General features: G+C 45.6%; 2 protein-coding genes and 1 long non-coding RNA gene across 3 annotated transcripts; all 3 read right to left on the bottom strand.

Annotated features, from left to right (window-relative positions):
- Positions 1–525: 525 nt before the first annotated feature.
- On the bottom strand, positions 526–12,866 carry LOC108931176 (FYVE, RhoGEF and PH domain-containing protein 2-like). The gene is made up of 16 exons (XM_018746797.2): positions 12,547–12,866; positions 10,762–10,996; positions 8,944–9,033; positions 8,220–8,368; positions 7,959–8,115; positions 6,978–7,116; positions 6,465–6,523; positions 5,286–5,432; positions 4,716–4,808; positions 4,541–4,620; positions 3,442–3,472; positions 3,261–3,353; positions 2,823–2,957; positions 1,482–1,628; positions 1,257–1,394; positions 526–1,163 (listed from the first exon to the last, which is right to left on the bottom strand). Exons 1-16 carry the CDS (start codon positions 12,723–12,725, stop codon positions 963–965), a joined length of 2,073 nt encoding a protein of 690 aa, XP_018602313.2. The 5' UTR covers positions 12,726–12,866; the 3' UTR covers positions 526–962.
- Positions 12,867–20,623: 7,757 nt separating this feature from the next.
- Positions 20,624–21,596, bottom strand: LOC114909267 (zinc finger protein 257-like; the record flags this gene model as incomplete). Its single annotated transcript, XM_029247124.1, has 1 exon — positions 20,624–21,596. A coding segment is annotated over one exon (969 nt), but the record flags the coding sequence as incomplete, so codon positions are not given.
- Positions 21,597–21,599: 3 nt separating this feature from the next.
- Positions 21,600–25,538, bottom strand: LOC108931179 (uncharacterized). The gene is made up of 3 exons (XR_001965886.2): positions 25,376–25,538; positions 24,982–25,115; positions 21,600–22,537 (listed from the first exon to the last, which is right to left on the bottom strand). It is a non-coding gene; the product is annotated as an uncharacterized LOC108931179 (long non-coding RNA).
- Between the last annotated feature and the right edge of the window lie 400 nt (positions 25,539–25,938).

Below are 25,938 nucleotides of genomic sequence, written 5' to 3'. Positions count from 1 at the left end.
ACTTTACCTTATGGAATACACACACACACACACACACACACACACACACACACACACACATTTTCTGAACCGCCTATCCCATACGGGGTCACGGGGAACCGGAGCCTAACCCAGCAGCGCAGGGCGTGGGGCCGGAGGGGGAGGGCACACACCCAGGACGGGACGCCAGTCCGTCGCAAGGCACCCCAAGCGGGACTCAAACCCCAGACCCACCGGAGAGCAGGACTGCGGTCCAACCCACTGCCCCCCCCCCCACCTTATGGAATAACTTTTCAAAATTTATTTTATATACATTAGACCCTTCATGTATAAATTTTCTGCAAATAGTTTGCCATTACCCTATAGACCTACTAAAACCTTAAGAAACAGCATCTATAAAATTATAACAACGTCTTTAATTTCTGCATTTATTTATAAATTAGAGTAGAATAAGAAAACTACAGTATAAAGATAAATATATAATAAAATTATAAAACTCATAGCTCTTACCTCTATTTCAAATATGGATTTTAAAAAACTCTGGTGAGGATACTTTTTAGATACAACCCCGTGTTTGCCATGTCAATCATGCATGCGTTCGCGAAAAAGACTTTCCGGATACAAGTACAATTCAAAAAAGCTTTTTTGAAAAAGTGTTACACTGCTTTCCCTTTTCACATTAGGCATCATGTAGAGTGATTTTGAGATGAACTTGGGATGGGTTTGGAGCAAACTGGAATTTTTCACAAAAAAAAAGATCAATTTTTTTGAGATACGGTCAGTTTTCAGGAAAAAAATTAGGACTGATTATTAGGACTGGTTAACGGGGAATAAGTGTATAAAAGCAATGATTTCTGGAAGGTCTGCCAGGAAAATCACATTATTGTTACCCTTCACATCCACACCACAAGTGGACATTGTTAAAAAGTTAATAATCAGAAAAACTGTTACAAATACATATTCATTAAGACCTGTGTAGAAGGTCAGTCCCTCTGCTGCCCAGGGTACTCGCTGTCCACCACCCTGCTGATCACCTCCACCCATCGGTCCCGCAGCTCCTCGGACTCCGCCAAGAAGGTGAGTAACAGGTTCGACTGGCTCAGCTGGAAGGTGCGCTTGTCACTTGGGGACAGCTCCTTCACACGGTAGCCCAGCAAGGGGATGGTGACCTGTGCCCTTACGTCCTGAAAGAGAACAGGTCGAGAGCTGAGCGCCGTCGCAATCAGCCGTCCGCAGCAGGAGCGGAGCTCTCGGGCTGGAAGAGACCCGCCACTTACCTGGGGCGCCTGGTACATGTAGAGGACCGGTGGCTCGTCCCTGGGGATGACGAACCAGCCCCTGGTCTTCCCCTGCCTGTCAATCATGGTCAGGAAGCTGCACACCAGGCTCCTCTCGGATACCTCACCAGCCTCTTTCTGGGAGGAGACAGCAAGCGGAGATCCGTCGAGGTGCGGCAAGTACCTGTGAGCGCACGCATGTGGAAAAGCCCCGCCCTCACGCACCTCCAGGATGCCCCGCTTTCTTTCCGAGACCGCCGGACCGTCCGGCTGCCCCACCAGGATGGCGTAGCAGTCCCTGCACACGCGGTTCACCCTGTCGCTGTCATACTGCAGCGCGGCCTTGAAGTCCGAGCATCTCCAACACACCACCTGGAATTGTGGGGAAAAGAAGTGAAATCAGTGAGAAATTCTGGCAAAATTCTAAGTGAATTCATGTGGCCCATGTTTATTTTGAATAATGGGATCAGCACCTCTACAAATACTGTAACTGTCTGTCAGGCTATTACGACAGTCGATAGTGAACTGTCTTCTTTGTTTCTTTATCTGATGTGTTTGTTTTTCTTGCCTTGTGCCTGTGTTAAAGCGCTCTGTGTCACCGCGTGAGAAGAGCTCCATAAAAATACATTGAATTGAATGTAACTGTCCCTGAAGGGACCGATATCGTCCCTGTTCTCCTCAGTCGTTTCCCAGTTGAGTTCAGTTTTTTTTTTTTTAAAAAAAGTGCTCCTCTCGGAAAAGTTGTGCAAAGCACGGAGCAAATGAGGATTAGTGACAGAGGAATAAAAACTGAGAAACTGCCCCAATGGAAACTGCAGCAAACATACAGCAATTCGGAGATGGGGAAAATAGCAAGGTAGCGACTGAAAAAACCAAAGTCTGGACTCACAAAATAATGACAGTAAAATAATAAAATAGAGACACATGAACAGGTTTCTTGGCAAACTGGCAACTAAGGGGAAGAGAAAATAATCATTTAAGCTCATAGCACATATTTGACTAAAACAGACATCAAACATTCTTCATGGCTGATTTTGCTCGTAGATACCCAGGTATTCTTTTTTCCAAAGCAGAATTAAAATGCTTACAGTGCTTCACCCTTTTACACACACACTTTCTGAACCGCTTGTCCCATACGGGGTCACGGGGAACCAGAGCCAACCCAGCAACACAGGGCGTAAGGTCGGAGGGGGAGGGGACACACCCGGGACGGGACGCCAGTCCATCGCAAGGCACCCCAAGCGGGACTCGAACCCCAGACCCACTGAAGAGCAGAACCCGGTCCAACCCACTGCGCCACTGCGCCACCACGCCTCCTTCGCCCTTTTATAGCACTGAGTAATTTTGACTATATCATCTCAGGGTGGCTACTTGCTCAGAGGTGCTAAAACAAAAGGTAGGATTGAAGCTTGCAACCTCTGAGTCCAGAAGCAGGGGTTCGAGCTGCTAGGCCATCTGCTCACCCACGTAATTACAAGTTAAACAAGTTGTATCGGGTGAAAATGTGCAGCTACGAATTCAGGCACTGGGGGGGCACCTTCAGCAGAGTTCGTGGAATGGTCCTACCTGCCCACAGGCGCGGCAGTGGTGCCGCCGGCGGATCAGGGCGTTGAACTTGTCCCCGCAGCGCATGCACATAGATACGAGGCTGTCGCGGATCCACTGGGGGGCGCGCTTCCCCAGCTCCTGCTGCTCCACAACCTGCCGGACAAAGAGACTTAGTATCCTTCCCACGGTCCATCTCCACACTTCTCACTTTACGGCTGTACGTTCGAGTCCCACAGCTAAATGCCTTCACCGCCCTTGAAGCGCGTAATCCTGCAATCGTCACATAATGTCCAGATCTAAACGTGACTTTGCACCTCTAGACAAACATTTTCTAAAGGAATCAATCAGACGCGTGAACGTGTCACCTGCACGTCGAAGGTCTACATGGTCCCGGTGGTGTTCTGGACATTTCTGTGCATGGTGGTCACCTTGCTGTTAATAAATTAAAAGACTCACCTCAACCTTCTGTTCTTCTGAACTCGGGCTGCTGACTGCAGCCTTGAAGCTTTCGGATTTCTTCTCGCTCTGCTCGATGGCGCCCTCAATGGCCTTGTCCAGAGATTCAGCAAGAGAAGATGAGCACAGGTTTGGTCACACGCATGTGAAGACAAACAGAGAGAGCAGCCAGCTGCACTACCTTGGTCCATGCCTCCATGTCGCTCTGGGACCTGTGTACAAAATGAAACATTAAAACACCATTTAATCTGGGTAAAACAGCTACACGAGTAAATAAGGTGCACTGCTCCCCTGTTATTCAGTCTAGTCCTAGACTATTAGTACCACTTATCATCGATCAGTCTACAGTGTCATGTATCCCGAGTGCAACACCAAGTCTGGGCTGCAACATTCGGTCCGATGTTCTGAATCTGCATTTGTGGGAGGTGGCCGTGTGAGAGAAACTGTGAGACGTATCATATTGTGGGAAATTAATTAACTAATTAATTGTGGGTGGCACGGTGACACAGCGAGTAGCTCTGCTGTCTCACAGCGCCTGGGTGGTGCAAAAAGAACGTGGGTTTGATCCCTGCTCAGTCTGTGTGGAGTTTGCATGTTCTCCCTGTGTCTGTGTGGGTTTACTCTGGGTGCTCTGGTTTCCTCCCACAGTCCAAAGCCATGCTGTTCAGGTTCCCCCAGTGTGCGAGTGTCACGGAGTGTGTGTGTTTCACTGGTGCATGTATGAGTTTTCCCTTGTAAGTAGTGTTATCTAGCAATGTAGTCACCTTGGTGAATAAGCTGTGTGGGCCAGTAACGCTACATAGTATCTGTTGTAAGTTGTGTTGGACAAAAGCGTCTGCTACGTGAATAAATGTTAAATTGGACTCACTTCTCCCGTGATCTTCTATGTGCTTGCAATAGATGTTCATGCTGTTTAATGACAATCTCTATACGTAGTTACATGTGTAATGTACACTGGTTTATACCGTGGTATCATGTGTGAATCCAAATCTCTCCATCTATTGATGTGATGCACTTTTGTATTGTTCAGACATTGTTATTGTGGTGTACGTCCCTTTGGGGAAGCGTCTGCGAAATGAATAAATGTACATCCCATTATTTCATTCCCTCCTGAAGAAGAGTGTGAGAAAGATCAGTTAAATGATCAGATCAGCATCAGTAAAGCCAGGCCCAGTGCTGTAAATCCTAGCAGAACTAGGACAGGAACCTGCGAGGAAGCGTATCTTGCCCTTGTTGCCCGACACGATCTCTCGCAAGGAAATGTGAGTTTGTCGTCTTACCTGGCCCGAAACTCCAGAGTGCAGGATGTCCCACAGACCAGAAAGGAATGTGGAATCTCGGCATCCTTCATCTCCCTCACCTGTGTGTGACCACAGACAGCGAGGGTGTAAGAGGAAGCCAAAGATGCGAAAGGTATGCACAAGTCAAACGGATACAGTTGAACGCGTCAGGTACCTGCATCTCCTCCATGTCCACCTGAGCCTTGATGAGAAAGCGAGCACCCGTCAGGCTGAACCTGGGCACACAGTACAGCAGCATGTTGCTGAACTGCCAGGGGAAACACGGGGGAGAAATGCCTCTTAAGTGACCTACTGTGATTATTAACTAATCGTTACCCGATACATTAATCCAAGGTTACTTGCAGGGCTATACCTCACAGCAGCTAAATCCCTTCTACATTGAAGAAGGGTCTCAAACCCATCTCTTTCAGAGCCACTTCTCTCCTGGTCTTCTGACAGCTCCATAAATGAGCCCAACACCATCTGTTATGATTATCTATATATCTGTTATCTGAACGTCACTCCTATAGGAGCTACTGGAGGGATGTGAACCAACAACATGGTGGTGTGAGACAGACAAGCTGTGTGTCCGTAGTCTTGCGTGTGTCTGAAGCTCTTCGTCTGTTGCTGATGCACTGTTGCTACTATGAGATGTACATCACTTTGGTGAAAAGTGACTGATAAATGTAAGGAACAGGAGAGACAAGGTGCGAGACAACAGTGCAGTCCTTCCCAGGACTCCCACCAGGAAGAGGTGGCCCTCTTTGGGGGTGTTTTTGCGGAAGGAGATCTTGAGCACGGGTCCCTCCCGCAGCAGCCGATTGGACGGGTCAACCATCTCCTCTCCCATCCCCAGCAAGGCGTAGACCTCCCATAGCTTCTCCAAACGCTCCTGGAGACACGGAAATACAATTTCTGCGGTCATCAGGCTATCTGTCATAGCACCCTCCCCGTTTATATATACTTATTTCCTCAACGTTTTAAACATCACTCACACTTCTTATTTACTGTACTTTCAAATCCCCTTTCTTTTATTGATATAGCAACAACTTCATTTTCAGCTCAGCTTCCTGTTTACTGACATGGCAAGAGCTTCATTTTTATATGAACTTCCTATTCATTGGGGTGTTCATTTTCACATCCAGATTCCATTTTAAACAAAAAACATCGCTCCGTTGTGTGTTATCAAAAAATCATTTGTCTTTTGAAAGTTGAGGGCAATGTGGTTTATTCTTATATAGCTCCTTATCCTGCAGACACACTCTAGCAGAGCGTAGAGTACAGGGTTACGGACAAAGCAAGAGACAAACCATCTACACATAATTGAACAAGACATTATATATATTTACATTTATTCACTTAGCAGATGCTTTTCTCCAAAGCAGCTTACAACGGATACTATGTAGTGTTACTAGCCCACACACCTTATTCACCGCAGTGACTAGATACACTACGTACAATGGGTCACTCATCCATACATCAGTGGATCACACTCTCACTGACACACTATGGGGGAACCTGAACAGCATGTCTTTGGACTGTGGGAGGAAACCAGAGCAACCGGAGGAAACCCACAGCCTCTCGCACCATCCAGGCGCTGTGAGACAGCAGTGCTACTTGCTGTGCCACCGTTAGTAATTAACTAATAAATACAACTAAAATAATAGGAGAAGAAGCAAACAAATAAATGAACAAATACTTCAACAAATAGAAGGAACAGAATCATCAGCGATGTACGTTATGATGATGAAGGGCCAGTCAGGAGCAGAGGAGGAGAAAAAAAAAAAAAAAAACTCTTGAACATCTGACCTTCATGTTGCACAGTGGCAACTGACAGACAGTGAAGGTTGTATCTTAAACTGCACTGCAACCAAAGAGGAATCCAGGTAAATCTTACAGGATAAGGAAGGCACATGATTTTTACCATATCGGCGATGGCTGCATTTGAGTGCTGGGCTGCTTCGAAGATGATCTCCAGGGCTTCTGGAAGACAAGGCGAGGCAGCTGTACGTTACACAGTGCAGCTGTACAGGGCTGGAACACCTCTGCATGGTGGACAGACTTCCCACTTGTGTTCATAAGTTGAGGAGCCAGCGTATGAGGCAATTCAGGTTAAGTACCTTTCTCAAGGGTACAATGGCAGACGCTCCCTTCTGAAATCTCAAATCTCAAACCTTTGTTGTTAACCAACTCCTTTGTCTCAGGATTACATGGATGGATGGATGGACGGCACATTTTGGGAAACCCCTTGATTTTCGGGAAGTCTAAAACAGTGTCTTTTCACGACTAAAACCTCTTACAGATCCTAGAGTGATATTCGATTTCTGCCTTTTATAGAGGTCATGTCCACCAAGCCTGCAGGACAGCTGCATGTTGACACACTGTCATGTGTAAACAAGGTCACAATATCCCCACCGTGTCATGCGTAAACACTCACTGTGTGCGTCGCCCCAGTCGGGGGAGTCTTTGGGCAGTTTCTTCAAGTAGTCCTTCAGCAGCATCTCATAGCGAGGAATCCTCTGGACGGGCTCCAGCATGTGGTGCTGCAGGGATAGGTTCCCACTCACCTCCTGCTTCTACAGACGCACAGACATTTAGAGTTATTTCACATTTATTCTTTAACTCTGGGAGGGATTCAGTAGCTGTGAGCGACAGAGGGATCAGACATAGAAACTCAGAGAGAGAGAAAGAGAAAGCGTGAGCTGTGGGCTTTGCCTTCATACCACACAGTTGTTCTGCTTTGAAGTAAACTCATATATATTAATATTAACCAGTATTAACCTCATGGGGTTACAAGAATTTATTTATTTCTCAGACACTCTTTTCCAACAAAATTTACCATTTAGAGGGACTAATGTTTATTAGAGAACAAACAAGTGTTTCAAATAAATTCTCCCAAAGTGACAGAAGTGGAGCTAGTTCATTATAATAAAATGATATATACTGATGTACTGGAACCTAGTGCAGTCATTGCTAGAGTACAGAATCAAGCTCACTGGCTGTTTAACTCAGACTCCACAGGGACCTGAAGTCTGTTTATAAACTGACTTGTTTGTAACCACTCACATCAGCACAAGCTGTGAACAATGAGAAAGTGAGCTGAATTAAGGAGGTCCCACTATACTGTTTGAGTGTAAATGCACTTTGTGTTTGTTCTGCTAAAGACAGAAGTTTGAGATAATACACTTAAAAATAAATTAACCAAACTGAAAACCTTTGCATCTTTTAAAAAACTAACTCCACAGTCTGCAACACAAAGTGCCAGTATAAATACAAAAAAGTTTTTTCATTGTGCAGCTAACCTGGGTTTGACTGTACGTGAACCGCATGTTACACACCAAGCGTCAGTGTTCATGGTGGAACTAGGACTCCTTACGGTAGCAATTCCGCACGGCCCATAAAATCCTTTTCATCTCACCTGGATGTCCAGTATGACCTTCTCGAAGCGGGGGCTCTTCTCCATCCAAGTGTTGATGAGCTCCATGGCCCGGTCGAAGCCCTTGATGTACTCTCCGTACATCTTCAGGAAGGGCGCCACCTTCTGGAGCACGTCACCGATGCGAGGGTTCTGGTTCCTGAGAAGTCGTGAATAAATCAAAGCTCGGGTCCATCAAGGTTGTACCACACCTGTGCATGTGCACGAGATGACAGAGGAGGTCGGGGAGCGGGCTTGTCTCACCAGTCCGATATGCGTCTTTGCAGCTCTGGTAGGAGGAAGCCGCTATGGAACTGATGGATAGAGGAAATGTTGGAGAAGATGTGGCGGACCACCTCCTCAGGGAAGGATCCCGCTGCTCGGGCCTCGGCCAGCAGCGCCGAGAAGAAGCCCTGAGCAAGATGGAAAGGAAGCATGTGGGTGAGGGAGTGTCAAACACAAAACATTTTCACAAAATCACTTATTCTCAGTGTTATTCCCATCCCCCCTCACACACATCTAAGGAATCCTCACAGCAACAGTTTACAGTGCTACTCTCTGATTCAGTTATGCACAACAGCACCCCCACAGGCCATTGGATGCTTTACATTCAGAAGAGCTACAGGGGTTGGTAGTCCTCATGTTACAGTGGTACACAGCACTCAGTGAGAGAGCTCCGTTATTATTATTCTTATAATAATAATAATAATAATAATAATAATAATAATAATAATCTGACACTATTCCCCACAGTAACCAACAGTGTTAATCTGTACAATATCAGTTCAAGGTACGTGCCTTGCTCAACAGTGGGAGAAGGGATTTGAAGGCTTCAGGTGCAAGGCTGGGCTGAAAAAGCTCCCAAGGCTGCAGGCTGAGGGTTTTGACCCCCCATAGCAACCGGGACTGAGTGGCTCTGTTGTGAAGAAAAGCTGCCGCAGCAGCGTGAGAGTTCTAGCCCCCGGGGCGGCTCTCTACTCAGTCCTACCTGGTCCAGTAGGTGCAGCCGTCTGACGTAGCCCTTCTCCGTCTCCAGGAGCTCGCAGACGATCTTGTGGAGCTTCTCGTTGTTTGTCTCCTGGTAGTGAAGCAAGGGGGGGGTCACGACAGGACGGAGCATCACAACACACAGGGTCAAGTCCCAGAAGGGGCCCTGCTGTCGGACTCTAGTGCGGTTGCAGAACTACACGCACCTGACAGCTGTGCGGGTTACAGAAAACAATCAAAGTAATTAAACATCTACTTTTCACTGCTTTAACATAAGAGCCGGTGTGAGAAAAAGTCAGGGGGTCTGGGTCCATTGAGCAACGTGTATTTTCTTCTTCAAGTGTTTCCAGCAGTCGGTACAACTGCTGCTGAGAGAAAAACGAGTCCAAGTCCCTTTGTCTATTGCTTGTCAGTGCGTGCTTTGCCGTTCCAGCAGTTCGTGAAGACGTGAAGACACTATCAGAGTGATGCTGCGATGGAAAACAGCACTTGTAAAACACTTGCGATGTGTTGCACTCTGTGTGGATAAGGATGGGATTACCTTGGGTTAGCTGCAACGCCCCTTGGGCTGTGAAATGAAAGTGTGGTCACAATGCTCTTCGCACACTGCCGCATCCACGTTTATGCATGTTTTCCGTCTCAGCTGCAAGCCGATGGTTTGGCTTCTCAGAGCCCCAGGGACGACAGGGACTGCGGCAAAGTCATCCGTCTCGTTGCTGTCGTGGCTCCAATAGCTGCCCCTCGAACGGACGTGATGACGTGGACGTGATGACGACGCACGTGTGGTCACCTTTGCTGCATTGTTCTTAGGGTAGGGGAGCACTGCAGACTATGTTCTCTTTGCCAAAAAACCTAGGCGTCATTTTTATTTTGAGCAGGCGAGCCAAAATTTTGCATGCAAGTCGCTTCTGATGACCTTATATATCCAGCGTCTTTGTGATTTTCACTCATCGCTCCTGGTGTTGCTTCCTCACGCAGCACGAGTGCAAGTTTTGACTTATTTGTCACTTGTCAGTAATGTCACTTCTAGTATAAAATTAGTACAGTGAGTATTGACGCATATTTAGCATATCAGTAACTCATGGCAATTTCATATCTAAGTACAGAATACCAGACTAAAGTCGAGATTATCATTTTGTATTGCAAAATATATATAGCAAATAAAAGAGCAAAATTTAAGATTTCCGATTTTACACTGTCAGTACTAGGCAGCAAGGGGGTGCGGTGGTGCAGTGGGTTGGTCCGGGTCCTGCTCTTCGGTGGGTCTGGGGTTCGAGTCCCGCTTGGGGTGCCTTGCGGTGGACTGGCGTCCTGTTCTGGGTGTGTCCCCTCCCTCTCCAGCCTTACGCCCTGTGTGCCGGGTTAGGCTCCGGTTCCCCGTGGGGCGAGTGGTTCGGACGGTACTGCACAGTAATGTACTTTAACTCAATGGGGGGGGGCAGTCTGACTGCAGAATCTCATCAGGTAATAACTTAGAAAATTGTCACAACCTTCTACAGCGTTTACAGGTAAACACTCCCGAAAAGCAAATTGGACCTGCCCTCAAAGCCAGAAGATGTGCTTTTTCCATCTGAACAACGACTTTAAATAATAATGAATTCAGTTCTGGCACAAAATGAAAGCCCATAGACCCTGCAGCAATTCTGTGTGTTTGTGTGTTTACAAGAGAGCGAGACTGCAATGTCCAGACTCTGGACCACCACAACTATAATGACCTGATTGATTCATTGGTATTGTTGTGAACCACTGAGGGTTGCTCCACTTTGGCCACTCACATCACCGCTGTGTTGTGCTGAAACCCCTGCAGATGTCGATTCACCTGTTTCTTCTTCTCATCCTCCTCCTGCTCTTGATCTTGGGTTGGGGGGGTGATTCGCTGGGTCAGCCGACTGTTGGACGCCCGACTCCTAAAGGTCTGCAACCCTCTCCACTGGCAGCTGGCACCCCCTACAGGTCCAGAGTCGGTTAGCTCTCTGTACCTCGCTGGTTGGCTTTCTCGAACCCGAGCAGCACTGCCTTCCACGGGCCCTCTGGGTCTCTTCTGCACATCTGGGCTGGATCGAGAGAAGAGCGCATACGGTCTCTGTCCCCACGTGGCTCAGTGTACACTAGAAACTTCTGTTACAAACACCAGATAAAGATTTTTGATGACATGAACAGATTTATGTATTTTTAATTGTTTTTTTTTTCACTTGCCTGTCTTCAAGAACACGTTTTCTGTGGACAACCTGCATTTTCCAGTCAACTTGTTATTTGGCAGTAAAGAACACCCAGAGCAGGTAGATAAGACCAGGTTAATTCAACTCACGTCCGGTGTTTAAAGCTCATGTCTGCTGTTCCAATGTGTCCATGATCAATAAGAGGATGAGGAATGTTGCTCATATTTATACAAACATTCAGTACTGAATGGGAGGTTGTGGAGACAACAGAATTTCGAGTTTAATTTTAATTTCAGCGTAGTTCAAAGTTAATAAAAATGTTACAACAAAAGTCTTTTTATTATTTAAAAAAAAGGTATTTTTAGTACAGCTTTGGAAGAAGCTTTCACAGAAACCATCCTGTGAATAAATGAAGGGACATCGATATTATCAAGCTTTTGCTGACTGTAATGTAGTGGTTGGATTTAAGAAAAAAACTTTTCATCGAGAGTTCCAATTTCGGTTGTATTCATAAATTGAAGACACAGCGCAACCGTTATTTTCAACCATTATTTAATTGTCCTTGTCTAAGATGACACCCAGTGACGCTTACAGTGATTCACCCATTCATACAACAGAGTCATTTTTACTGTATTAGTTCAGGGCTAATACGTGATCAAGAGCCTTACAGCAGGACTGGCGATCTGAACCTGGAAGCTTCAGACTAGACGGTGACACCCCTAACCGCTGTGCACCCTGCTCCAGTGACTGTCGGGTGCAGGCCGACAGGAGGTGTCCGGCAGGTGAGTCCGGATACCTGCAGCACAGTAAACGTGGTCCTTGAGGTCCAAGGTTCGACGCAGGGATCGCTTCCCCGAAGGCTCTGTCGGAAGTGAGCCAGGTTCGAGAGACGGCAGTTTCCCTCTGAGCGGCCTGCAGTTTTACTTCACCTTTCCAGTTGTGAGAATCAGGCAGCATTTCACAGACCCCCACCCCCAACCGTGCGCCATCTAAGTGTTCACTGCTGAATGTTCACCATGGGAACCAACATTACATGACGTTTATAATCATGTGTGTGAGCGACAGAGAGAGAGAGTGTGTGTGTGTTCCACTGATGTATGGATGAGTGACCCATTGTAGAAAGTAGTGTATCTAGCAGTGTAAGTCACCGCGGTGAATAAGGTGTGTGGGCTGATAGCACTACACAGAGTTCATTGGAAGTCGCTTTGGAGAAAAGTGTCTGCTAGATAAATAAATGTAATGACATTGATTCACTCGTGATGGAGTGAATCCCATCAGAGTTACAGAGTTGATGGCACAACACTGTGTATCATGTGCGTGTGACCAGCTGTGATACTTTAGCACCTACTAATTTATATAATACAGAGTAATTGAACTAACCCCCCCGCCCGCCCGCCCGCCCGCCCGCCCGCCGGGATTCGACCCCATGATGCGCGAGCACCCACCTGAGGCTCTCGAACTTGGAGACGATGTCCAGAACGCTCAGCGTCTCCTCCATCGCGGACAGACGACGCGCGGCCACAGACGCGGAGAGAGAGCGCGCGCCCAGCGCTCGTGCTTGCAGGTCGCGCGCAGGGTTCCGCTCGTCTCCACGGAAATAGCCTATAGGAGAGAGAGAGCGCATTAATGTCCCGTGGTTCCCCCTGCGCGCCTCCAGTTTAACGCAACACGCAACCCGTCCCGTGTTATTGTTGTTGTCATTAATTTAAGGGACACTTACGATGCAGTGCGTAACAGTTATTAAAGCGTTTAGCCGAGACCCACCCAAGTGAACAGAGAAGAACATGCGACGGATCTCCACCAAGAATAAGTTGATTTCAAACCCGTGTCGAACGGCGCGGCACCAGAAGCGAAACACAAATCAATCATGTTCAATGTTCAGCAACCCCGCGATTAATGAAATTAATCCGTATTTTCAATGAGAAAAATTATACGTAAATCCCAGCCCGTGAAACAGACGTGATGATAAACATCAAGCCATGATAATTTCACCACGACGTAAAACAATTGCATTTAATCATTTAGACCCTTTTCACCAGATACTGTGTAGCGCTCTGGGGTTAGTGTGCTGTGTGGGTGTTCTTAATGAACGCTGTCCGTGAGTCTTCAGTTCTTCGCTCCATCCTTCCTAACCTAAACTACACTACTAAATTGAATATAAGATAAATAAAGTGACAATAAATAAAATGAATGCAAACACATCACACGTAGTCATTTACAAGTGACTACTTGAAAGTGCAATAAAGTGGTGTAAATTATAAAAATGTGCAAGAATTAAATAAAATGTGTTAAAAAGATTAAAAACCCTACACCTCACATAAGACACATAACACACCACAAAACACAACACTTGCATTGACCAAAAATAGGGGTTGCGGTATTTTGGAAGTGTGAAAAGACATGTGTTACTCACCCAAGGATGGGGGATCTGCCACAAACCTGTGGGGTTATGGCCAAAAGAGGCCCTTCCACCTCTCTTTGACTTCTAAGTAACTTCATTGCGTGACATCTTTCTCCATCCTAAACGTTAGGTTGGCTCAGATTTTATGATACATACCCTGGACACCCAAGTCTTCCCCTGTCTGGACCAGCTGGGTCTTGCGTTCCAAAGCATTTGCTTGGCTACGCTGGTCACCAGTGCCAGGGTTCCATCCCCTCAAGACTTTGTCATACGTCAAAACCATCTGCGGATCGATTTTCCTACACAGGCGAGTCACCAAACGTCAGACCTCCTGCACCTGTCCGCAGTCCCAAAAGGCATGGGCGAGAGTTTCACTCTTGCCAAACTGGAGTCGTGGGCAGAGTGGGTGGCTGGTAAATTTTTGCCTATAAAGGACTACTTTGACCTGCAGCTTACTTTGTAGACAATGCCAGTTCAAATCTTGCAGATGGTGGTCAAGTTCCTTTGACTGAATCCTGGCCCACATGCCCTCCTTGAGCCCCAGAAGAACTCGAGTTCCTCTCCTCTCGACCACAGCCTTATACAATACTTATACAAGGCCCTGTGCTTAAAGAGTGTCTCTGCCTCCACCCCGGTCGCTGTGCTCTTACTCCACTTTACAGCATAGTTGTAATAAGTGGGTTGTGTCTCGGCCTTTGGTCCGGTGTTGGAGCAGGACTTCACCAACTTTTGCATTGGAAGGGCCAACCAAAGATGCACAAAGTACTGGTGGGGATGCTCGATCGGAGCTGCCAGTCAGTTATATAACTTAAACAATCCAGTTTAAGAGGAATGCCGGGCACATCTTTCCTTCCCTCCCTCTCCCTTCAGAAGGTACATGACCTCCCTCTTCCCATGAATGTCCACCTTGAGCGCCAGCATTTTCCCTATCAAGGAGAGGGACCTGGTCCTCCACAAACCCATTTTCCATCTGGCTAGTCAACTAGTCAAGTGTTATTCTCAGTTTACCCTGGCGGAACCTTCCGAAAGGAAGTTGACCCCAACACCTTAAAAGGACCATCGCATCGGGAAAAACAACCGATGCATCCTATCTGTTTTTTCCAGCTGCCAAAGAACTTGATAAGAGACTTGCCAAAGCTCAGCGCCACGCCAGAGGCACGCTCGAACCAGGCCAAGCTCCTGACCAAGCAACCGGTCCGAGCGCAGGAACAATATAGTGTCATCCACGTACTGGGCCCGCTTCACCACCTCACCACCACTACCCCCCGGCAGGAGCAGACTATCGATCCTTGGGTGGGTGTGAACGGTGGTCACCAGTTTCTCAATGTAAAGAGTATAGAGGAATAGGGAGAGTGGAGAGCCCTCCCTCTCTCCACTAAGCTGAGGCACCCACCCCCTGAGGGAGCCATTGATGGTAACTCGGCTACCTATTTCTCTATTGTCAGTCACGGGGGCGGGAGACAGGAATTAAGGGACTGGACCCTAGTGCGAGTACGTGTTTTTTTGGGGTGTTCGCAGGGACAAGACAATAAATGAAGGTTGTAGACAGGAGTGGGTCTTTCCAGGGTGAAGCAAAACTCAGTAAGTGGGAGAGCAATTGGGGGTTGGAAGCCCGGAGAGTGAGAAACACGAAACGGAATAAGGTACAGGGAGTAGACCACTGAATTCACAAAGCCACATAGGGAGACATTTGCAAGATTCTGCAACCCCATGCGGTTATGGTGCTCCCTTCATACCTGGTTGGGTTGATCTGCAGGAGGTGCGGTGGCTTGGCTTGCTCCCGGGGGCGTGACATGTATAAATAACACTCACCCACCTCAGGAAATTAGGGCCAAAGCCTACTCTGCTCAGGGTGTTAAACAGGAAGTGATGATCCACTCGGTCAAACACCTTTTCCTGGTCCAAACTGACCAGGGCAAGGGGGATCTTTCAGTTCTCTGCCCAGGCGATCACATCCTGGACCAAATGCAAATTCCAGAGCACAGAATGCCAAGGCACACCGCACATCTGGTCACGGTGAACCAGGTTGACCAATACCTTCTTCAGGCGCTCGGTCAGGACCTTCACGATGATCTTTGTGTCAGTACAAAGCATTGTGAGGGGTCTGCATTTGGTAAGATCAGCTTTATCGCCTTTCTTGTACAACAAGGAGAGCACCTCTGTCCTCATACTCTTAGTAAGCATGTCCCTGCCCAGCACCTCCTCGAAAACACACAATAAAGTTGGCCCAAGGATGTCCCAAAACATGGAATAAAATTCCGCCAGTAAACCATTGAGGCCAGGAACCTTGAGCCGATCCATCTTGCCAAGCATCTCCAACAGCTTGAACAAAGTGACAGGGCTCTCTAAGACACCAAGGACGTCCTTGGGAACCCACGACATCAAATTCTCCAAAAAGCTCCTTTCTATTACCGGGTCTGTTTCCTTGAGTTTAAAAAGATTTCCATAAAAACAGGATGCGACCTCCAACATCTGGGCAGGATCGGTGAAGGACTCACCTTGCTGGTTCCGCAGAGAGGTAAACCCTCTCTTGCCTTTCAAGTCCTTCACCTTGTTAAAAAAAGTAGGAGGTACACTTCTCATTCTCTTCTACCTCCTTAACTCTGGCACCAAACAGAAAGGCTCTGGCCTGCTACTCATGCAGCCGCCTCAAAATAGCCTTTATCTCCACAGCCTTATGACAATCGAAGGTCCTTCCATTATTGTGGCAAGAATATACCCTCTGGAGTTCCTCCTCAAGTGAGCTGGTATCATTTGCATTTATTCACTTAGTAGGCACTTTTCACCAAAGCAACTTACAATGGATACTATATAGTGTTACTAGTCCACACACCTTATTCACCACAGTGACTTACACTGCTAGACACACTACTTACAATGGGTCACTCATCCATACATCAGTGGAACACACTCTCTCTGTGTCACTCACACACTATGAGGGAACCTGAAAAGCATGTCTGTTGGACTGTGGGAGGAAACACACACACACGGGGAGAACATGCAAACTCCACACAGACTGAGCAGGGATCAAACCCACATTCTCTCATACCACCCAAGCACTGTGAGACAGCAGCGCTACTTGCTTGTGCCACCATGCTGCCCAAAGTGGCATGTTGGATACAATAGCTGATGGTGAGGGTCTTGGCCTTCACGTTAACCCCCTTCCACCAATCAACCACTGAAGGGTAAAAATCCATAGAATCTTGCCACAGTGAAAAATTGTCATAAAAAAGGTCACTATACTCCACACACACATTTTCTGAACCGCTTGTCCCATAGGGGGTCACAGGGAACCGGAGCCTACCCGGCAACACAGGGCATAAGGCCAGAAGGGGAGGGGACACACCCAGGACAGGACGCCAGTCCATCGCAAGGCACCCCAAGCAGGACTCGAACCCCAGACCTACCGGAAAGCAGGACCAGGGTCCAACCCACTGCGCCACCGCACCCCTCCTCCGCTATGCTCCATTTCAAATTCAAATTTTATTTGTCACATAGACAGCATACTTAGTATGACGTGCAATGAAATGCTTTTCCGACAGTCCGTAATACATGCTAACAGTAGAGATAATAAAAATAAGGTAATACAAATAAAGTAGAAATTAGAAAAACATACTACAGAAATACGAAGATATATAATGATAAAAATAGGGTAAAATAAATAAAGTAAGACAAAGATATAGTGGTAAAATAAAAATAGAACGATCTAAAAATGCGGATAACATAGAAATATAAAAATGTATTAGAAATATATAGCAAAATAGAATATATTTGAGGAGAAAATGCAAAACCCCTGTAATTAGTTTTAGGTAAAATAAAGAAAAAAAAAAAAAAAATTTCTTACTAATGCACAAATCAACGAGGTTCAGTCAAACTTCTCCCAATACTAAAGGTAAGTTGTTTCAACTGCACAGTTTAACTTGAGATTGGCAACTGCATTTAGTTCATTCACACTGGGTTGTATTAATGTAGAATTTTGGTAACACTTAATCAATTAGTAACACAATCATATACGAGTGCAGCTGGTAGGGTGGCGGTTAGACCGAGTGCCTTTAGACCCCAGTGTTGCAGGTTCAAGCCTCATCTCTAGCTGTAGGACCCTTAAACAAGGTACTTACCGTGAATTACTCCAGTAAAAATTAGCCAGCTGTATAAATGGGTAAATAATTTTAACATTATACGTTGCTTTGGAGGAAAGTGTCAGGTAAATGAGTAATAAACACACTATTTTCTTTAAGATGTATACTGCTTTGGAGAAAAGTGTCTGCTAAATTAATAAATGTAAATTTAAGCATTTATATGAAATGAAACATTTATAAAACATCAAGCAACATCCCAATATGATATACTAGAGCAAAAACAAGTTCAGCAGGTTGACAACCAGTTTTTTTTTTTTTTTTAACTTCTTTTTCCGGTTTTTCTTCTTCAGGCTGAGAACACTTTGTCAGAGAACATTTTTCAATTCATCATTTCCGCCATTTAAAATCTGTATTTGATAAATAAACAATAAAAACCATTATGCCATTATTGATAATGCTTATTCAGTTGGCAACACTTAATCACATATGAGTAAAAAAGTAATGAAACATTCATAAAACATCAAACATCCCAGTATGACATACTATACCAACAAGTTTCCACAGGGTGAGAAGCCATAGCGCTCCCCTACATCCAGCACTCTAAACACTTGTCTCAAAATGAGTAGTACAAGGAATTCCACTACAGTATAGACAAGTGTCCTTTCATGGTTGAACAACTATTTACATCATCCAACATTGCATATGCAAATCACAACTATTTAAGGTTCAGTACATCACTCCTACTCCTAAGGGGTTTCTTGAGTGGCATGGAATACTACATTACTCTCTAAGAAAATTCCAGTGGGGAGCAGTCCTTAAAACAGTCCCCAGGGTGAACCCATGTCCCGCTCTAACTCTACGAGCATCTCCAGCGAGAAGGGAGGGAGTTCTTAGTGTTGGTCAAAAGCATAAGAACAACATAACCAATAAGGAAATTTAAAAAATTCAAAGGACTGCTGCTATATGGAAATACAAAGCTTTGTTGGTGCTCACAGTTAATTGTTAGCTATTCTAGTGCAGTATCACACAATTAGTGGACATGGTTGCACTCACAGACCTTGCCAGATGGTGGAGACTGAATTAGATAGAGTTTTTGTTCCTGAGGAATGCCACTTTCACATGAAAGCTTTGTGAGATTCATTGTCTTTAGTAGTGGATATGTGCATTTTGGTCAGATGAGCAAAGACGACTATGTTGACTTTATACTTGAAGTGTTTTTGCACAATTACACCGGACAGCACGTGGTTTGCCATGCACGACACTTAAAACAGTGTGTCGGGTTTATTTAAAGGCAACTGAATGCGGACATAACTCACAGCTGTTCTTTCATTGTTTGTATTCTTCTGAGTTCAGTGTTAAGTTGAAATTTTGTGTTGCTCTGTGATATTAAGTGAAGCTAAAAACCTTCCCCTCAACTAAAACAACCTTCTTCCACAACAAAACACATTACCCTGCCCTGATCGAGCTGGACCTCTCTGCAAGGTCATGCTCTCCAAATTCAAGCCACTCTCGGAAACTGAAATCTCTGATCTTCTGATATCACACAGAGCCAAAACCTGCTTGATAGATCTGATTCCATTGTCACTCCTACAGACCATCTCCCTGCAACTCTCCACCTTCATCTGCAAGATAATCAACTCCTCACTCTCCTCTGGCTGCTTCCCATCTGCCTTCAAAACTACTCTCATTTCACCTCTGGTAAAGAAACTCTTTCCAGATCCCAACTCAGTCCAAAGCTACAAGCAAGTATCCCTCCTCTCCTTTCTGTCTAAAACTCTAAAACGGTAGACCTGCGATCAACTATCTGAATTCTGCACCCAGAACCATCTCCTTGATGGAAATCACTCTGAATTCAAAGTTGGTCACTCCGCAGAGACAGCACTCCTGGCGGTGTCTGATGCTCTCCAATCGGCCAGGGCGGCCTCCCTCTCCTCAGTCCTCATCCTCCACGACCTGTCTGCAGCATTCGACACTGTCAACCACCAAATTCTACTCTCCTCTCTTAGTTAGCCTGGGATCAAAGGAATGGCACTCAGATGGTTCAAGTCCTATCCATCTGGCAGATCCTATCAATCGGTCTGGCAGGGCTCCCTTTTTTCTCCTGTGCCCCTCTCAACTGGTGTCCCGCAGGGCTCAGTACTGAGTCCTCTCCTCTTCTCGATGTACACCTCCTCCCTCAGCCCTGTCATCACCTCCCATGGATTCAAATACCACTGCTACGCTGATGATACCCAGCTCTTCCTCTCATTTCCACCTGGAGTATCAGATATATCTGTGTGCACTGCTGCCTGCCTGTCAGACATTTCTGCATGGATGTCTGATCACCACCTTCAACTCAACCTCACCAAAACAGAAATCTTACACCTCCCAGCTGGCCTGTCTGCCTGTCATGATCTCTCAATCAAACTGGAAAACTCACTCATTTTGCCTACCTCCTCAGCTAAGAGTCTTGGAGTGATGATCGACTCAAGTCTATCTTTCTCTCAGCACACTCTTCCACATCTGCTCACTTGGTGGTCCCTGCACGAAAAGTAAAGCATGGAGGTTCTCAGTTCTGGCTCCGTTGTGGTGGAACGACATTCCCCTCTCACTCAGAGCTGTTAAATCTCTGTCCACATTTAAAAAAAGGGTCTGGAAACTCATTTATTCCAGACACACTTCACCCATTATCTCATAAATTCATGCATCATAACCTTAAGATCATGCCTGGATAAGCCTTTGTGGAGCTACTCCTGTAACGTTCGTAAATTATTGTGCATCTCAAAAAAAATTTTTAGTAGGAAGGTGATCATAAATCATCGATATTCTTAATTTTACACAGCTACTCGTGATGAAAATTGGTGCATATGGTGGAAAGAAACTAAATGTACTTAAGAATCATATCTGCAACTATGTCTCTATCACTTACTGTAATGCACAAATTATATTTTCTATGAGACGTACGTTGCTTTGGAGAAAAGCATCTGCTAAATGAATAAATGTAAATGTAAATCTTAAAAAGTCGAAGCCATTTATTTTCAAGGGTAATGCTTGTTGAGTTAACAAATCATTCTTTTCCGTGTGGGTTCTCACAAGAATGAACAACCTGGTGCTTTTTTAAGTGTTCTGCACGGGAGAAACTCTTTGGACATTTATCACACCTAAATGGTTTTTCATGAGAATGAACAACCTGGTGCTGTTTTAAGTTACCTACACGGGAGAAACTCTTTGGACATTTATCACATCCAAACGGTTTTTCTTGAGAATGAACAACCTGGTGCTTTTTTAAGTATTCTGGACTAGAGAAACTCTTTGGACATTCATCACATGCGAATGGTTTATCAAGAGAATGAACAGCCTGGTGCTTTTTTAAGTTACCTGTACAGGAGAAACTCTTTGGACATTTATCGCATCCTAACGGTTTTTCTTGAGAATGAACAACCTGGTGCTGTTTTAAGGTACTTTCACAGGAGAAACTCTTTGAAAATTCACTGCATACAAACAGTTTTTCACGGGAATGAACAACCTGGTGCTTTTTTACGTGTTCTGCACGAGAGAAACTCTTTGGACATTTATTACACCTAAATGGTTTTTCATGAGAATGAACAACCTGGTGTTGTTTTAAGTTACCTGCAAGGGAGAAACTCTTTGGACATTTATCACATGTGAACGGTTTTTCATGGGAATGAACAACCTGGTGGGCTTTTAAGGCACCTGCACGGGAGAAACTCTTTGAACATTCACTACATACAAACAGTTTTTCACGAGAATGAACAACCTGGTGCTGCTTTAAGTCATCTGAACGAGAAAAACTCTTTGGACATTTATCACATGTGAACGGTTTTTCACTAGAATGAACAACCTGGTGCTTTTTTAAGGCACTTTGATAGAAAAAACTCTTTTCACATTGACAACATTTGTATGACTTCTCACCAGAATGTAAAAGCTGGTGGCTTCTTAAGTTGCCATTGTCAGAAAAACTCTTTCCACATTCACTGCATTTATATGGTTTTTCACTAGAATGAATACGCTGGTGGGTTGTTAAGGCACGTCTGTCGCCAAACCTCTTCCCACAAAGATGACACGCATGTGGTTTTTCACGAGAATGAACAGGCCGGTGCTGTTTTAAGGTACTTACTTGAGAAAAACTCTTTCCATACCGAATACATTGAAATTTTTCCTTCGAATTCTGGGCTTCAGTAGTAATACTATCATGAAATGGCTGTTTACTGGTCCTGTGATTTATGCCACTGGTGCCAGGTCTCATAGATTGTTCCAAAGCACCTTCAGCAGCTGAACTGCTATTTGGCTCAACCAAACTCTTCTGTGTAAGGTCATTTGGTAAAGAATTCTGCTCTGATTTCACTGCATCTGTCTCTTGTTTATGTTGTTCAGTTAACGGAGAGAAGCTTAACTGATACCCCTCTATGACCTCATGCTTCTCTTTTATGGGATAAAATGCAGCTCCGTGCATTTCTGTGTTTGAAACAGAGGGCTCCTGTAACAAAGATGTCTGCTCTGCCATAACTTCACCTGTCTGTGACCTACATTGTTTGGCTAACAGACATGTACCAGAGTTTAACTGCTCTGAGGGAAAGCAGATCATCTCTGTGGTGCTGCACAGCTCTCCATCATCACTCTCTTGCTTTATGTTGAGAAGCACAGACTCCTGTTTAATTTGGTCAACACACAGGTGCAGCCCTGAGCCCAGCTGTTCAGTGCTGAAACCCTGTATTTCAGTACAATCAGCAGGGTGAGACATGTCCTGCTCAACAGGCTCAGTTTTTATGCGCATGTCCATGACTGCTGAAACCTCTGAGTCAGGGGTCGTTAGGTTCCCAGAACAGTCCAACTCTGGCAGGAGGCCATGAGGTGTTCTTGAAGATTGTTCACCTCCTGGTTCTGCCATGATGATCTTTTATGTCTCCTGTCTCCTGCTGCCTTGGTGCTTCTCCTCTACTCCTGGGTTAATACATGCTGAGGAACAGATGAGTTAGGGTAATTACCATCAGTATCTGCCATAGATTACATGTATGAATGTGTATGTGGCACCAAACATGCTCAACACAAACTATGAAAATGATCTGTGAACAACACTGGTACTGAACAATCACCACACATCCTGACTGATTACGATGGATAAAAATCATCATTAATAGCACACACCGATCAGCCAAAACATTAAAACCACTGACAGGTGAAGTGAATGACATTGATTATCTTGTTGCAGTGGCACCTGTCACGGGGTGGAATATATTAGGCAGCAAGTGAACAGTTGGTTATTGAATTTGATGTGCCGGAAGCAGGAAAAATGGATAAGTGTAAGGATCTGAGGGGGTGTGGTGGCGCAGTGGGTTGGACCGCAGTCCTACTCTCCGGTGGGTCTGGGGTTTGAGTCCCGCTTGGGGTGCCTTGTGACGGACTGGCGTCCCGTCCTGGGTGCGTCCCCTTCCCCCTCCGGCCTTATGCCCTGTGTTGCCGGGTAGGCTCCGGTTCCCCGTGACCCCGTAAGGGACGAGCGGTTCTGAAAGTGTGTGTGTGTGTGTGTGTGTGTGTGTGTGTGTGTGTAAGGATCTGAGTGACTTTGACAAGGGCCAGACAGCTAGATGATTGGGTCAGAGCATCTCCAAAACAGCAGGTGTTCCTGGTATGCAGTGGTCAGTACCTACCAAAAGTGGTCAAAGAAGGACAACTGGTGAACTGGCAGCAGAGTCACGGGCACCCAAGGCTCACTGATATGCGTGGGGAACGAAGGCTAGCCCGTCTGGTCCGATCCCACAGAAGAGCTACTGTAGCACCGATGGCCGAAAACCTTAACGCTGGCTGTGATAGAAAGGTGTCGGAACACACATTGCATCATAGCTTGTTGCATATAGGATTCTGTAGCCGCAAACTGGGCAGAGTGCCTAGGCTGACCCCGTCCACTGCTGAAAGCTCCTACAATGGGCAGGTGAGTGTCAGAACTGGACCATGGAGCAATGGATGAAGGTGGCCTGGTCTGATGAATCACATTTCTTTTAGATTGTGTGTGTGTGTGTGTGTGTGTGTGTGTGTGTGTGTGTGTGTGTGTGTGTGTGTGTGTGTGTGTCGTTTACCGGGGGAAGAAACGGCAGCAGGATGCAATATGGTTAGTAGGCAAGCCAGCAGAGGCAGTGTGATGCTCTGGCCAATATTCTGCTTGGGAAAACTTAGGTCCTGGCATTCATGTGGATGTTACTTTGACACATACAGTACTGTGCAAAAATTTTAAGCACTGAGGGGGGGGAGCTGCAAAGTGAGAATCCTTCCAAAAATAATGCTTTTAATTAATGAAGCTTCTGCAAAGCTTAGTAACCATCGATCAACATTAACAGCTTGGCACGGTGGGTTTTGCCATGTCCTGCTCTCTGGCGGGCCTGGGGTTTGAGTCCTGTTTGGGGGGGGGGCCCTGCAATGGACTGACGTCCCCTCCCCGGGTGTGTCCCTTCCCCCTCCAGCCTTGCACTCTTTATTGCTGGGTTAGACTCTGATTCACTGCAACCCCGCTTGGGATAAATGGTTTCAGACAGTAATGTCTCTGTGTGTACTTTTTTTTTTTTAAACAATATGCAAAACCCCTACTGTAATACTGAAACCTTTTGCAAAAGGAATGCTTGGAAATCTAAAATATGCTCTTTCCCCTTGACACTCATGTAGAAGACATTAACTGTCAAACAAATATTTGTGAAACATCTAAGTGCCTAAAACTTTTGCACAGGACTGTAATATCTACCTAAAGATTGTTGCAGATCATGTACATCCCTTCACGGCAACGGTATTCCCTGTTGGCAGTGGCCCTGCCACACTGCAAAAATTGTTCAGGAAGGGTTTAAGGAACATGACAAAGACTTTAAGGTGTTGACGTGACCTCCAAATTCCCCAGATCTCAATCTGATCCAGCATCTGTGGGATGTGCTGGAAAAACAAGTCTGATCCATGGAGGCCCCACCTCACAACTTAGGGCACTTAAAGGATCTGCTGCTAACGTCTTGGTGCCAGATACCACAGGACCCCTTCAGAGGTTTTGTGAAGTCCATACCTGGATGAGTCAGAGCTGTTTTGGTGGCATGAGGGGGACCTACACCATATTAGGCAGGTGGTTTTAATGTTTTTGCTGATTGGAAGTGAACTGATTACAATTAGTACTTGGAATCAGTCACAATAGACTTAAAGACACAAAGCAGCTTCATTACAAACAAAAGGATGTTAACGTTTTCCTAAGAAAGGGGAAAAAACCAATAAATAACAAGAGGACACCACTTGCTAAACCAGAATACTGATTTTTCTAAAATAAAAATCATTTCTGACTCATTCTCAAGGCTCTCGATGTATCCATACAAAACGGCTCCCATTTCCCCATTCTTGTGGCATGGGCTTTTGACACCCTGCGGCCAAGTACTTACCTTCTTGGTGAGATATGTTAGTTGTTCCCAGTAAATTGTATTCCCCTTTTGGACAACTGTCATTTTATACCCAGAGGCCACGCCCACTGCAACTCACTCAATGCTGGTACAAATTTTCAAGGTTCCGTGACCACCTTAAAAGTGCCAAAGCAAAATTATGATAGGGTTTAGAATATTATCCAAGAATTCCTCAAAAATGTCCAGGGTGCTGTTCAAAGAAATGGAGGGAAGGAGGAAGTCTTTTCAAGGACCTGTAATCCCACCGAAAATAATGTAAAAATATGTTTTGTAACTGCCTGGATTATAGTTTTGGCATTTCCATTCACTTTAAATCAGATATAAAGGCCTACATGCAAGTAATTTCAATCTGTACAAAGAGGAAAGCAAAGTGTACCTTATCCTTGTTTACTCTAATTTTTCTGTTGTAATATGTATCCTGTGGAAGAAATTCTTCTCTCAGCCTGGAACCGATCAGCCGCAGGAGCCCTCTTCACCTATACATACAATAGTCAGACACACAAATACTTCTCATGACATCAGCCCATGGGAGAACCCTGAACAACTGGGTGTCTCTCCACTCGTTACCTAACACCTTCTTTTATTTTACAAAGCTCATACATAATTCATTTGTAGGTGGTACAACAGGTGTACCAGTACTTTTCCATGAGGTAGTTCTTCACTTCTTCGTTCTCAGTCTCTGCTCGCACAGACAGAAATAGCCAACACCCAACATTCCTGTTTTTCTGAAGTAGGCCTTGCTAACAGCCGAGGCAGGAACATCTGCCTGCGATTACATCTTGGCATGTGAGCAGGACCACATTCCTGCCTTTATCAGGTTACCTTGACCTAGTACCGGTACAGCCTGCACCACAATGATTCTCCATTTCATAGTGCAGTGCAAAGCCTTAAAACACATTACAGAGAAATATTACCAGTTACTATGCTTAATTTCTATGA

This window comes from Scleropages formosus, chromosome 2, assembly GCF_900964775.1.
Source record: "Scleropages formosus chromosome 2, fSclFor1.1, whole genome shotgun sequence".
NCBI classification, from domain to species: Eukaryota; Metazoa; Chordata; class Actinopteri; order Osteoglossiformes; family Osteoglossidae; genus Scleropages; species Scleropages formosus.
This window is presented reverse-complemented; position numbering and strand designations above follow the sequence as displayed.

Bases quoted from the DNA above. Each gene is read 5' to 3' on its own strand.
- LOC108931176 (XM_018746797.2), bottom strand. From the start codon at position 12,725: ATGCGCTCTCTCTCTCCTATAGGCTATTTCCGTGGAGACGAGCGGAAC. The intron at 3,354-3,441 runs GTAGTGCAGCTG...TCTCTGGACAAG, and splicing joins ACATGGAGGCATGGACCAAG to GCCATTGAGGGCGCCATCGA. The intron at 1,164-1,256 runs GTAAGTGGCGGG...GTTCTCTTTCAG, and splicing joins ACATGTACCAGGCGCCCCAG to GACGTAAGGGCACAGGTCAC.